Source organism: Dasypus novemcinctus, chromosome 12 (genome assembly GCF_030445035.2).
Source record: "Dasypus novemcinctus isolate mDasNov1 chromosome 12, mDasNov1.1.hap2, whole genome shotgun sequence".
In the NCBI taxonomy this organism is placed as follows: Eukaryota; Metazoa; Chordata; class Mammalia; order Cingulata; family Dasypodidae; genus Dasypus; species Dasypus novemcinctus.
Genome location: NC_080684.1, coordinates 105,204,589 through 105,217,974, shown reverse-complemented (window position 1 = coordinate 105,217,974; position 13,386 = coordinate 105,204,589). Strand labels below are relative to the sequence as shown.

Here is a 13,386-nt window from a genome sequence, read left to right as displayed (position 1 = left end):
CTCCGCTCAGCCCTCCACACGCGCGTTTGCTGAGCCCCACGCGCGAGCCGTATTTAACAGCCACGCAGAAGCGCGATCGATGCCCTCGAGAAGGATAGAACTGCCGGGGGAAGATAAGTCAACCTTCCTCGCGTCCTAGATGGAAGCTTGAATGAGGGGGAAGGGCTTCCCCGAGCCGCATCCATCACAGCCGCACCGAGCGGAGAAATTCCTACCTTCCCTCGGGGCCAGGGGTTGGCTGAGCACCGATACACGCATCCGAGGTGCCCGGTGTCTCCCCACTGGCAGCAGTTAGAACTCGTCACTGGTGACTTTCCCAGCACTCGAACCCAACTCTAATGGAAACTCGCCCCAGCCTAGCGCCGCCCCGAAAGCACGCCCTATTCACTATCTCCCGTGGGCCTGGCATTTGGCTTGGTGCCGGGCACACAGGGGTGCCAAGATGGACCCACCCCACCTGTGCACACACCCCCCGTGGCAGCTGCGGCCACGCACGTGCCTTGTGCCACAGGAGGGGAGGGGATATGACCGGCACGTGCCACCTACGGAGACGGGCTGACTTCTTCCTTTCCAACTGGACACCTTTTCCTCCTACGTTCCCTGGTGTGGGGACCCCAGAAGGCTTCTGAGCTGGGTGCCCTGGTGCCCACCCCCAGGGGTGGCCCACTTTGGGGGGGGGCCAAAGCACCCAGGTCCAGTGCCCATGCGAGAAGCCCCCGGGACCGTCAGGGTGGGATGGGCGAGAGTGGAAGGAGATGGCCCGGGGGGCGGCCTGTGGGGGCAGGGGTCCCTGCTGTCATTCTGGGGCAGCTGCTGGCCACGTGGGGGCGGGGAGGGGCAGGCGGCAGCTGTTGGCAAATGAAAGAATTCTGTCTCGTTCGCCGCTGGCGTCTCCAGGGCCGGCACTTAGGAGGTGCCCAAAATACATCTTTTCAAAGAATGAATCATAGCTGCCGAAAGACTAACGCACGCCAGTGTGTGTCGGCAAGACTTAGGGGCCACGTACTGCAGGCTGAGCCCGTTTTACCCTCACGGCACCCCTGGGAGGTGGGTGATGCCTCTGTCCTCACTTGACAGGTGGGCAAATTGAGGCTCAGGGGAACCTGCCTCAGGTCACATGGCTGGTAGGTGGGAGAGCCGGCCCGGAATCTTCTCCTCTGCATCTACTGAGCCAGTTGTATGTGCCCCCTGGGGGCCAGACATCACCAGGGCGGGGGCCAGGGGGAGAAGGACCCCTCTGAGCTTGGGAGGGGTTTCGCTCGTCACCCGAGGAAATCCCAAACAGCGGTTCTGACGGTGCCGAGAAGGCTCCGGAAGGGCCATCTGCACGGCTCCACCGTCTTCTGCTCCCAGGAAATAACGATCTCATTGTCCCAGTGTAGACCAGCATTTTCCCAAGTGTGCACCACTCAGGACAAATTTAATATGTCCCACCCCAAAAGAAACAGATAAGTAAACCCTGCTATCGGCCACCAAGTTTGGGAAACGCTTCCTAGCACGGCCTCTCTGGGATAATTATAACGCAGGTGAGTGAGCCCAGGGCTCTGAGAAGGCCTGCCGTGAGCAAGCTGCTGGGGAAAACATCCTAGACAAAAAGGGCTTCTCTTCCCAGTCCTGGACAGAGGTGATGGCCTCTCGGACTCTACAGGAGGGGGGAATCCTACAGGGTCCCCTCCCCACATGAGTGGTCAGCAGGCTCTCCAATGCCGATAGTAGAATGGAGGGGCAGCCCAATTCCTGGGGGGGTGGGTCTCCCCCTCCCCCAAACCCTCTGACTCCAGAGCCTGGGAGTGCACCGAGTTTTCCACCCAGGGATCTACCAGCTGATAAAGGCCTGCGCTCTGCGCTCCGGTCCGGCGGGGCATCGCGCCAACCCAGGCCCAGAGCCGCGCGGCGGCCCGAGCCCCCGCTCGTTTCCCGGGCAGCTGTGACCGCAGCTCCGTGGGCACGAGGCTGGCAGGCGGACACACTTAAAGACATTGCCATGCTGAAACAAAGCGCGGAGCACAGGTACCGGCCAGCACGGGCTGCTAACTCGCCGAGCAGAATGGGCTGGGGGGCAGAAGCTCCAGGAGCAGAGGTCAAGGTAAAAGGCGCTGGGTGTGCCGGGGTGACGGTTAGCTGCTAACTATAACTCCACGTCAGTCCACGTGGCAAACCCTTCGGGGCCTCGGGCATTCTCCAGCCTCTTCCCAGCACCCAGCGAGTCCAGCCGTGGGCGTACCTTTTTCACCACGCTGAGCTTATCCGGGGCATGGTCAAACAGGGTGTCGAAGGCGTCACGCTCTGTGGGGACACAAAGACAGACCCTGAGGGGAGTTGATGGACAGACCCCAGCCGCTCTGACCCCCACTCCCGGTGACCCCGCTTCTGCGCCCTCCCCGTGCTCCACCGCAGCGTCGGGCCCTTGCCCGGCCGCCTTTCAATCCCTGCCAGAACCAAAGGCCTGGAGCTGTGGATGGGCCTGGGCTGAACCACGAAAGGTGGCTCCTTCCAGGAAGGCAGCTCCTACCACAAGAGGTAGCCCCTTTGAGGAGAAGGGTGGAGCGGGGGCTTCTCAGGCTTCGCGAGCTGAGTTTCTTCCCTTTGATGTGGAATACATGGCAGCACTTTCCATCTGCCGCCGTCACATCCCTGACAGTTTCCTTGTCTTCCAGGACACCTGCCCTAGAGCCACTGCTCGGCCCCTCCACCACGGCCGCTGTCCCCAGGTCCCTCACCCGGCCCCAGCGCAGCCCCCTGCCCCATCGGTCCCCAACCTTCGCTCCTGGCCTTGCCCGCCCATCCCCCCACAGTGCCCAGGGCAGGTTCTCGAAAGTGGGAACTGGATTGTGTCGTTCCCGTATCACCTCCCATTCGACTGAGCAGCTGCCAGCAGCTCCTCATCACTCGCGGTCTAGAAGCCATCCTCGCTCCGGCCCCCTCTCCAGCGCCATCTCCCAGCACGCCTCCTCTCCAGCCACCCGGCTGCCCCGTGCCGCCCCTCCACACCAGCACACACCTGCCTCAGGACCTTTGCACGAGCCGCCCCTCCACCACACCCAGCACACGCCTGCCTCAGGACCTTTGCACGAGCCGCCCCTCCACACCAGCACACGCCTGCCTCAGGACCTTTGCGCCAGCTGTGTCCTCTGAGCTTCCTGCAGACAGTTCCTCGGCTCGTTCCCTCACTGCCTCCAGGTGGCTCTCCGACTCCCCCCTCTGCTGAGGCCTGTTGACCACCCCATCTTAGGGGGCCCTCCTCCCCCTGTCCTCCATCCCCCCAGCCTTCCGCCCCCTTGTCCATCCTCTCCCCTTCCCCATTCTCTGTGCTCTCACCCTGCTGCACATTTTTCACGGCACTTAGCACTGCTTGAAACCACACTGTACTCTGCGGGCCTGCCTGTGTATTGTCTGCTCCACAGCCAGCTCCAGGCAGGCTGGGCCACCGCCCTGTCCCCGCCCTGCCTCCCGCTGCCCCCCGCGCTGCCTCCCGCTGCCCCCCGCGCTGCCTCCCGCTGCCCCCCGCGCTGCCTCCCGCTGCCCCCCGCGCTGCCTCCCGCTGCCCCCGCCCTGCCTCCCGCTGCCCCGCCCTGCCTCCCGCTGCCCCGCCCTGCCTCCCGCTGCCCCCGCCCTGCCTCCCGCTGCCCCTGCACTGCCTCCAGCTGCCCCCGACTTGCCTCCCGCTGCCCCGCCCTGCCTCCTGCTGCCCCCGCGCTGCCTCCAGCTCCAGGGCTCGACAGGGTCCCCGGGCAGCCCTTGCCGGCAGCTGCTGCACAGCGAGGAGAGTGGGGGAGGCTCTGCGGGAGGACAGGCAGGGACGGCGTGACCACTGCTCCCCGTCCTCCTCCTGCCACACGCGCTCTAGCCTGCGCAGCTGCTGCCCACCGGCCCAGCCTGCCTCCACAGGAACACAGAATGAGCCCCTCTGCTTCACTATCGACAGCGACCCCTCCGGGGCAAGAGGGGCACAGGGTGGGCTCGGGGCTGGGCCCCTTCTCCCCCGGGAGCATGGAGCTCCTCGGCCTGGACTCGAGCAGAGGGTGCGGGAGACAGGGCGGCTGGCAAGAGGCTGGAGCCCCCAGCTTCAGTCATCAAGAGTCACCGGCCCCCAACGTTCTGGGGGCACTATATGCTCACCGAGCCATAGCCGACGGAGAAACCCTCTATTCCCAGTGGGCTCAGGCCCAACCCCCAGTGGGGAGCCCCAGGAAGCTGGGGTGCCGGCCTGCTGGTCGGGGGTGGCCTCCTGGCCGGCCGGCCGAGGGTGGCTGGGAGCCCAGAATGGGAGCCCACCCTCCCCCCACCCGAGGGAGAGTGAGGAGGGGCACGAGGAGGAGCCACCAGCACCCCCAGCCCTCCTCCTGCCTGGCCCTGAAAGGGAGGCACCCGGCCCCAGAGGCAGGGCGCCAGAAAGGGCGCTCACCGCCCAGCTGCACCCCAGTCCACCGCCGGGCCTCCTTCTTGGCCTTGGGGTGAAGGGGAGGGAAGGAGGAGAAGGAAAGAGGCAGAGGGGACGGGAGAGGAGCGTGTGTGCATGTGCATGCGTGTGTGCATGTGTGCACGTGTATGCATTGTGTGTGCATGTGAGCATACATCAAGCGGGTGTGCGTGCATGTGAGCATGCATTGAGCATGTGTGCCTGTGTGCATGCTTTGCACTGTGTGCATGTGTGTGCATGTGAGCATGCATTGCACATGTGTGCACGTGCAGTTTGTGTGCACTGTGTGTGCGTGTGAGCATGCATTGCGCATGTGTGCGTGCATGTGCACTGTGTGAGCACTGTGTGTGTGCACTGTGTGTGCATGTGTGCCGGGGGCACCAGCTTCCTTCATCCAAAGGCCGGCAGCAGCCACAAGCCGTCCCAGCAGGCGCCTCATGGCACACAGCAGCGTTCCTGGTGGAGCAGCTGTAAATTCTTTTTATAATCACTGAAGTCCGATTATACTGAATGAGACAGTCTGCTAAGGGGAAAAAAAGCGAAATCTTTACAAAGCCAAATGGGAACTTGAAATGCAGCTTAGAGGAAAAACCCTGCGCGCAGAGCGGAGCTTGACGTCAGCGGGGTATATTTAGCTGGGCCACCGCTGGGCCGGCCGAGTCAGCCTCGCCGGGAAGGCGGGGGGCCTGGGCGCCAAGACGCCCCCACAGAGCCGTGCCCTTCCCTCCCCGGGGCCACGACACACTGCAACTGGGAGGGCAGGGGGCTCGGGAACGACGCGGGGGGCCCCAGGCCGCCCCACGTGCCTCGGCCTTGGGAATGACCCCAGGTCCGGGTTCGAGTCCCCGCTGGCCAGCGTGACAGCTCCCAACTGTCGCCGTCCCTCTACGCCTCTCCTTCCATACAGTGGGAATGAGCAAGAGTTAGATGAGACGGCGCGGGGGGACGGACGGGCCTCCTGGCAGGCACGTGGCGGACACTCAATTTCAGGCGCTGGGAAGGCCATGGAGATGAGCAAGGAGAAGCTTGCCCACGGGGGCCGGGGGCGATCCACAGGCCAGGGACAGCCCAGCGAGCGCCAGGCCAGAGGGCCGCAGCCGTGCTCCAAGGGCAGGGCAGGGCCGGGCCGGCCACTGCGCGCCCCGACCGCAGCTTCCACCTGAATGCAGCCCGCACGGGGCTCGGCTCGGTTCGTGTCGAGCTGCCTCCTGTTGGTTGGTTGGTTTTGAGTCGGGTCTTTGAAACTGGAAGGGTGTTGACAGGGTTGAGCATTCCGGCTTCTCGTAGAGGACTGGAGGTAATGGTGAGTCCATCCCCCCCTGCCCTGCCAGCTGCCCAGTCTCCAGTTGGCCCCAGACCCCACCACTCCCCGCAGCCGCCCAGCACTGAGGCTGAGGGCAGCTGCCACTGATCGCCTTAGAGCCTACCCATTTGCCTTTTAGGTGTGGGGCTGGTCCCCAGAGGCGCCTGCGCTGGGGCCCAGGGACCAGCAACGGGGACGGAGGAAGGCTTCAAAAGGAGCCTCGAAGTTGGGACCGCCGCATTCCAGGCAGAGCGAACAGAAAGCGCAAAGGAGAGGCGCGAGGAGGCCCGGCCGAGGCCCAGAGACGCGAGGGGGTGGCCTGCGGGTCCAGGAGGGGCTGTGACCTGCTGTGAGGCGGGGCCGGCCTGGGGCTCTGCATGGGGGCTGGGCTGGAGAGAGGGGAAGGGGGCGGCTAGGGAGGGACCCCCGACGAGCTTCCTTCAGTGAGAACTTCCCCCCACCCCTGCCACGGCCCCGGGACGGGGGCTCTGGCCAGGCGGGAGGGGAGAAGCGGCCACCCACGGGGAGAGGGAGGCGGCGGCCAGCAGACCCGTTGCCATGGCGACCAGGCTACAACATTCCTGGCTCCCCCGAGACGCGTCTCCATGGGAGAAAAGCCTCCTGGCCCCCATCTCGGCCGGGCCGTGAGGCTGTCGGGAGGCGGGGGGCCCTCGGCTGCCGGGGAGATGGGGTCGGCGGGGGGCGGACCCAGCCCCTCTCCCTCCCTAGCTCGGAGCTCTCAGGAGGAAACTGAGGCCGAGAACCTGGCTCCTTGGGAAGCCAGGAGGGCAGCATCAGCCAAGGCGCGTGCCTGGTGCTCTACACGCTCCCGGAAGCTTCTGGAAGTCTGGTATTCGCGGTGTGCCGCTGGGACTGCTGCGGGGCACGGAGGAAGAGTCAGCACGGCCCTCAGGACGCTGGCATCCAAGCGCCACGGGCGAGGGAGCGGGGAAGGGCCTCGGGGCGCCCCACACTGTCCTGGCCCCAAGTGTGTGAGCCAGGCAGGCGGCACGGGCATTCCGCGTGGGAACGCCCCTGAAAGGCAAGACAGCCAGCGCTCCGTGAGGGCGGAGCGCTAGAGCGTGCGTGGGGTGACGAACAAACAAGATGGGGATGCGGCAGGGGGACCAGATCCTGTGATCCCGGCCAGCGGTCAGAGACGGCCTTGCCAACAGGTGACATCTGGGCCACGAGCTAGACGAGCAGGAGTGAGCCACAGAGTAATCCAGAGGGAAAGCAGTTCAGGCAGAAGGTACGGCAAGTGCAAAAGCCGCAGGTGGGAGCAGCTGGGCCTGCTCTCAGGCCAGTAAGGCAGCCACGAGGCGGGGGAGGGGCCGGGAGGGGAGCAGGGAGAGGGGGCGGGAGGTGGGCGGGGGGCGGGGGGCCCCCTGCGAGGGCTGTGGCTTTGACTCAAGCCCGAGGGGAAAGGAGGCGAAGGACTGGGAGGCGTCCCAGGAGGACGCACAGTGCGCCTGCTGGGGGACTGGAGGTTGGAGGCACGCGGCCAGGAAAGCAGGACGCGACTTAGCCGGGCCGGGAGGGCCGAAATCGGGGTAACCAGGAGGCTTCGGGGCTGGGGTCCACAGAAGCCGCGACGCCAGGCCTGGACGAGCAGCCCGTCGCCGACTCCGGTCCGTCAGTGCTTCTAAGCACGGTGTGGGGCGTATCTATAGAGAACCCAGAAACTCCCTGGCTTCTCGGGGGTCCCCGGGCCCACCTAGAAGGCCCCTAGCCAAGGGGCCGGCCCCCCGGATGCCCAGCTACAGCACGTGTTCCCAGGGCTGCCGGTGGGCCCCTGGGCAGGGGGAGGCTGAGCGCTCACTGCCCCTACCTGAGCCGATGCTCCCCAATTCCCCAAGCCCCCAGTGAAGCCCCTCCCAAACATGGAACGGACGACCCCACAGGAAACTGGGCAGCCCCACGAATGCTTTGGGGTCCCCTGCTCCCATCACCTCCAAGCCTCAAAAGCCGCCTCTGCACAGAAAGGAGGAGATGGAGGGGTGCGCTGCACCCCCAAACTGGGCCTCCACCCAGAGACAGGGCAGGGGGCGAGGCTGGCCCGCGACGTCACTGGAGCCACCCCGGGGGCGCCCCAGGCTGCCCCATGAGCCCCGCTCCTCCCTGCTCTGCTCCCCTGAGTAAACGCACAGGCTGTCCGCTGGCCTCTTCTCTTTTTTTTGGCTTTTTAGTAATAAAGACACCAAAAAGAACAGAATTTCTCTTTGGCAATAAAACAGCGAAGGCCTGAGCTTTCCCGGCCCGGCTGAGGTCCGCATGGGAAAGCTTAAGGACCTCCAGTGGCGGCACCTTCTCGTACGCGGGGCCCTTTAGGATTTAAGGGCCGGGGCCGCTCTTGGTGCAGCAGCGGCAGGCGCGTCCAGCCGGGTCCCTGGGAGGGCCTTGAAGTCGCCGAGGCCCACGCCAGCCGACACCTGGCACCCCCTCGCCGGCCCGGAGCAGCACCCCTCCCCGCAAGGCACCACGGTCGTGGGGCGCCCCCAGCTCCACTGCTTCTGGGTCCCAAGTTTCCTGCTCCTAGCTGCCCCCCACGGGGAGGCGTGGCGTTTGGGGGTCCAGTGCCTCCCATTCGAAGGACCCTCCGAAGCCCCTTGGGCAGCAGCAGCCTGACCACGACCGGGGGGGAGAGTCCACCTCTGGGCGGTCCGTCCCGAGATGAAGATGGGGGTCGCTGGGCTCTAGCGGGGACACTTAGAGCTGACGGTCCTGGCCACCCCCATTACGCGGAGCCCACGGGGGACCTCATTTCACCTCCCACTCCCGGACCAGGTGGAGGAGCAGGCAGGGTCTCCCAGGCACCGCCCAGGGCCCCAGCACAGGGCGCCGACCCTTCCATCACCAGCTCGCACGGCTCTGAGAGCAAACCCAGAAGCCCTGAACACACGACCGCCCAGGGCCTGCACGCCTGCTCGGAGACCACCAAGTCCCGGGAGCAGGAAACCCGCCCGGGCCCCTGGCTCCCCAGGCTCCGTCTCCAAAGCACACGGCCGCCTCGCGCCCTGCCACGCCCGGTACTTACCGAACCGGCCCATCATCATCCTGCAAACGAGAACAGAGGGGCCGTTAGTGGGGTCGCTGACACACAGCTCGATAAGCAGCAAACTACAATGATCGAGTCCACCAGGCAGTCGGAGCCTGAGTGCCCAGTCAGGGGGCCATTTGTGAAAACACGTCCCACTAATTACAAGTGAGGGTGCTGTGTGGTTGGTTAAATGTCTCCACAATCCAGCAGCAAATCCCCACCTTTATTTGCACATTAGCATCCCTTTATACCACGGGGGGGGGGGGGGGGGGGGTAATTAAATCATGGGAATTATAGAGAAATATTCAGCAGAAAACAGGTATTCCAGCAGCTCCTGAAAGGCAAACCTTAACCTACACGGGTACAGACTCCCCAAGAGTCACATTTCGGGGGTCACCCACGATGCCCTTTCATGGACTCGTGGAGCCGAAGGACTGAAGAAACCACGAGGCCAGGACCCTGACTGCACAGCTGGACCCCAAGGAGGGAACGGCTAGTCCCTGCGGGATTTCCACGAGCCGGCACACCCGTCCCTCCTCGTGCGCCCCTCGCCGAAGGGCAGCGGCTCTTCCCTTTGTGCTCCCCCCAACTGGTCCCCCACCCCGACTCCCTCTCCACGTGCGCACCTGCTCCGGGCCCGGCCCTGGAGGTGGAGAACCTGACCACATGACCTCTGCCCGTGTGACATTCACAGCCCGGGGGGAGGGGGCTCCCAACCCAGTGCCTCGACACAGCCCCGTGGGTGACACCGCGGGGATGGAGAGAAGGTAGACGCCCCGGCTTGGCAGACAGGGGGGCTTTCTGGAGGGGGCGGCCTCGGAGCGGAGGACAGCGAGGGAGGAGGGGAGGTGGGGAAAGGGCCTTAAGAGCCGGTCATGGCCCTCGGGCACTGGGGGCGGGTGAGCTGCAGCGGGGACCAAGGCAGGACAGGGGCAGGTGGGGACAGATCGCGGTCGGCCTCTGCCATGGGGTGAACGTTGCCCCAAAAGAGGCAGGCAGAGCCCTGACCCTGGCACCTGAGTGTGGCGTCCGGGGAAAGGGTCTTTGCAGAGGGAACTGAGTTGATGGTCGCACTGGACGCCGGAGCAGGAGGCACAGGAGGTGGCTAGCCCGGAGCTGGAGAGCGGGCAGGGGCCGTGGGGGGGCACGCGAGGCTGACCCAGGTAACAGCGTGCAAGACGGCGGCCAGCCCCCAGAGGGACCCCCGCCCGGACCCCGGCTGCGGAGCGGCGCCAACTCGGGGCTGGGAACCCCAATCCCTCCATGGCTGCGCACGGCTGGCCTCCCGCTCCGGCTGCCCCCTCCCGGAGGCGGGGCCCCCCTCTGCCTGAAAAGCCCCTTCCTGCCTGCTCCCGGGGGGACTCAGAGTCCCCATGGGCGTGCCCAGTCTGCTGGCTGGACCAGCACCCCGGGAGAGGGGAAGCCCATCGGACTGGCCTCCCGCTGCCCCGCAGACCTGCCCGGGCTGCTCCCAGCTCCGCCCCGCCACCCCCAGGAGACCGGGGACCACGGCTCCGGCTTCTCCCACCGCCAGGCGCCGGCCCTTTGCCACGTGCCTTGGCTTCTCCTTCCATCAAAGGGCAAGTCCGTCCCTCCAGCCCCGCACCTGGGCTGGGTCAGGACAGTTTGGACGCACAGAAGCAAGGACACGCGGTGTGGAGTCCCAAGAGTAGGGGCAAAGGGCCCGAGTCCACGTGGAAACAGAGGGGCCCGCCGCCGGCCACCGCCAGCCGCCAGGCGAGGGAGAGGGGCCGTCCCAGCCATCCCAACCCCATCGGGCAGACACCCCAGGGTCCCCAGGCCAGGCGAGCCCACGAACCACCCTGCTGAGCCCAGCCCAAGGTGCCGACCCGCAGAGCTGCACGCAAATACCACCACTGCCACTCTAAGCCACAAATGTGGTTTGTTCCACATTAATAATAGATGACGACAACCCTGCCCCAATCCCAGGCGCTTATAAGCTGCCCTCTCCCTGCTGTCCCCAGGCACAGACCTTCCTGCCTCGCCCCCACCTCCTCCCCCCACCCCCCTCTGTGGGAGGCACGTGGCAGCTGTGCACACAGTGTCAGCGGCTCTCAGTTCATCTGACAGCTTGCACGCTGTGCCGGGTTCCTGTGTCAGCTCCAATTCTTGAAAGGCCGTACGCAAATTCACAGGAGTAATTAATCACTCTGTGAACTGAGCTGCTGGATTAGTTGAAAAGATCAATTTTTAAATGTTCTGTTTCCTCTGCAACAAATTTATTCAAGGGGGACAAATGCGGCGAATTTTAAGAGATCTTTAACAGGGTCTCATAAGGGCTCCTAGAAGCCACGCTCAAAATATACCATATAATTTGCACTTTTCAATAGATTTGAATGAAGACTTTCAGACTTCTTAAAAAATGCCCTCTGGCTTTCTCTGAGACACATGAGATGGCTCGGCACTGTCTGTCAAAGGAAAGTTCTAGTTTAGACACGCGGCTCCTTCCCTCTGATTGAACCGCCTTAGAAGATAAATGGACTTTCTCGCCGTTCTGAACAGCTTCTCTCGGCCTCGTGGCCCCAGCCAACATTCTCTTTTTTTAAATTATAGTGGCTCTATATACATATGTATCTATCATTTGCCATTTTAGCCACCTTGAAGTATCCGGTGCTGTGCCACGATCACCATCTTACAGTACTAAAACTTCTCCATCCCAACAGAAACCGTCCCCAGGGGAGAGTGACTCCCCCCTCCCCTCGCCCCCGCCTGGTGACCTCGGACCTCCCTTCTCTTCTGTGGGCTTGTTTATTCTGGGTCTCCCACATAGGAGGGACCCCCAGCATTTGTCTCGGGTGCCCTGCTTCTCGTCCGCACACTGCTTTCGGCCCCGCCGCCGTTCCCGTGCGCGGCTGCGTCACATTCCGAAGGAGCAGGTGCCACCTTGTTGACCCACCCACCGCTGGTGGTAATTCGGGCAATCGTGGGCGATGCTGTGACCAACGCTGCCGAGCCCCCACTTTCCATTTCTTGGGGGGGCCCCCACCATTCTTAGAGCTCACCTTCTGAAATAAGGAATTTTGAAAACACCCAAGGGCCCTGGAAAAATCCCTCAGTTCCAAAATTACAAACCGAGAAAAGCACATGGAGGAAAGGTCGTTGCCGCAGAGACCTGCGCGGGAAGGCAGGGGCCCCGGAGGGGACAGGGCCCGGCACAGGCTCGCGGCCGGCCGGGGCGGCGGCAGGCCCTGCAGAGCGGCGTCCACTTACTCGGTGGTCGTGGTCAGCTCCTCTGTGACGTGGCTGGAATGCAGCAGGCCCTCCCGCTTCTGCAAAGCCGAAAAGCACAAGTAAGCCACCAACCCAGCAGCCCCCACCACGGCGCCTTCAGAGAGTAAGACAAATGCCCGATGGGGTGGCCGGCACCGCGTGTGCGGAGGAGGCCCCCTTGGGAGGCCCCACCGGGAGAACGGGGGCCACGGTGAACGCCATCGCCAGCCCGGGGGGCGGGGCGGCAGGGGACCCAGGGGCGGCCCTTCCCTGGCTGGAGCAGTGCCCCCGCCTCCCCCTCTGGTCTCCCCACTGCCCCAGGAACTGGCGGCTGTGCGGGCTCAGAGAAAAACGCCGGCTCCCTCAGGACGCCTCTGCGCCCGGCACGTGGACAGAGGAGGAGCAGAAGGAAAAACGGGCAAAGCCCACTGGAATCACACGTGGGACGCACTCCCCGAGCCAGGCAGGTAGAGGCGGAGCGGGTGGAAGGACGGGGGTGACGTGAGCGGGGCACTCCTGCCGAGCCGCAAGCCCCCACTTGAACCCCTCCAGGGACAGGGAGCTCACTTCCCGCCGAGGCAGTCCGCCGTGGACGCCTCCCGGGAACTCGCACAGCCACTTTGGGTAGGTGAAAATAAGCAACACCCGGTGCCGTCGGACTCCTCGCGGTCTCCTCGTGACTGAGGCTCAGGCTGCCGGCCAGGGAAGGCCCCAAGAAGTCTGGTTCACTGGTTCAGACATTCATTAAGCACCTACTGGATGCCGCGTCGGGTGCCAGCTACTGCAGCACAAAGCTGAGTGGCTTAACGGTGTGTGGCATCATCTCAATGTTTTTGGGGAACAACGGCAGCTCAGGGCGGCTGAGTGATTTGCCCGAGGCCCTTGGCCCCATGTTCCACCTCCCTCCAACGCCACGGCAGGTCAGCAATGGGCCGTCCAAGCCAGGGCAGGGAACGGGCCAGAGTCGGGGGCGGGCGGGGGCCTAAGGTCTGGGGGGGGGCCGGCTCCCACGGAGAGACGCCGCCAGCGCCCTCCCCGTTCCACCCCACTTTGAGGGGTGCCCAGAAGAAGCGCCTGGAGCCCGGCGGAGGCCGACAACGCCAGCGAGGGTTCGCCCGGGTCAGCAAAACTTCCCACAGACCTGCAGGGACTTTCTTGGCACCGTGCGCAGGCCTGAAGTGGGACCCCCTTCCTGAGCCCACACAGCGTCTGCGGGGCCACCCCTGACATGCGTGGGTCTGGGAAACGCACTCCCACGGTCCCTGCCAGCCTCCTCGGAGCGCGCGGGCAAGGAGAGGGGGCGGCGGGATCGGTTCCCGGCCCCCCGGCCTCGCCGCCAACCACAAACATCCCTCCCTTGGAAGGAAACGGGGGCTGCAGGTGGCCCTCGCT

General features: G+C 64.7%; 1 protein-coding gene across 4 annotated transcripts in view; it reads right to left on the bottom strand.

The window, feature by feature from the left end:
- The window catches only part of PARVB (parvin beta), a 128,259-nt gene that overhangs the window by 8,483 nt on the left and 106,390 nt on the right, over nt 1-13,386 (bottom strand). For all 4 annotated transcript variants that reach the window (XM_058308911.2, XM_058308913.2, XM_004478649.5 and 1 more), the window contains 3 exons: nt 11,995-12,053; nt 8,761-8,780; nt 2,225-2,286 (listed from right to left, as the gene is read on the bottom strand). In XM_058308911.2, the coding sequence (XP_058164894.1) occupies nt 2,225-2,286; nt 8,761-8,780; nt 11,995-12,053 (141 nt within the window). The remainder of the gene's footprint in view (nt 1-2,224; nt 2,287-8,760; nt 8,781-11,994; nt 12,054-13,386) is intronic.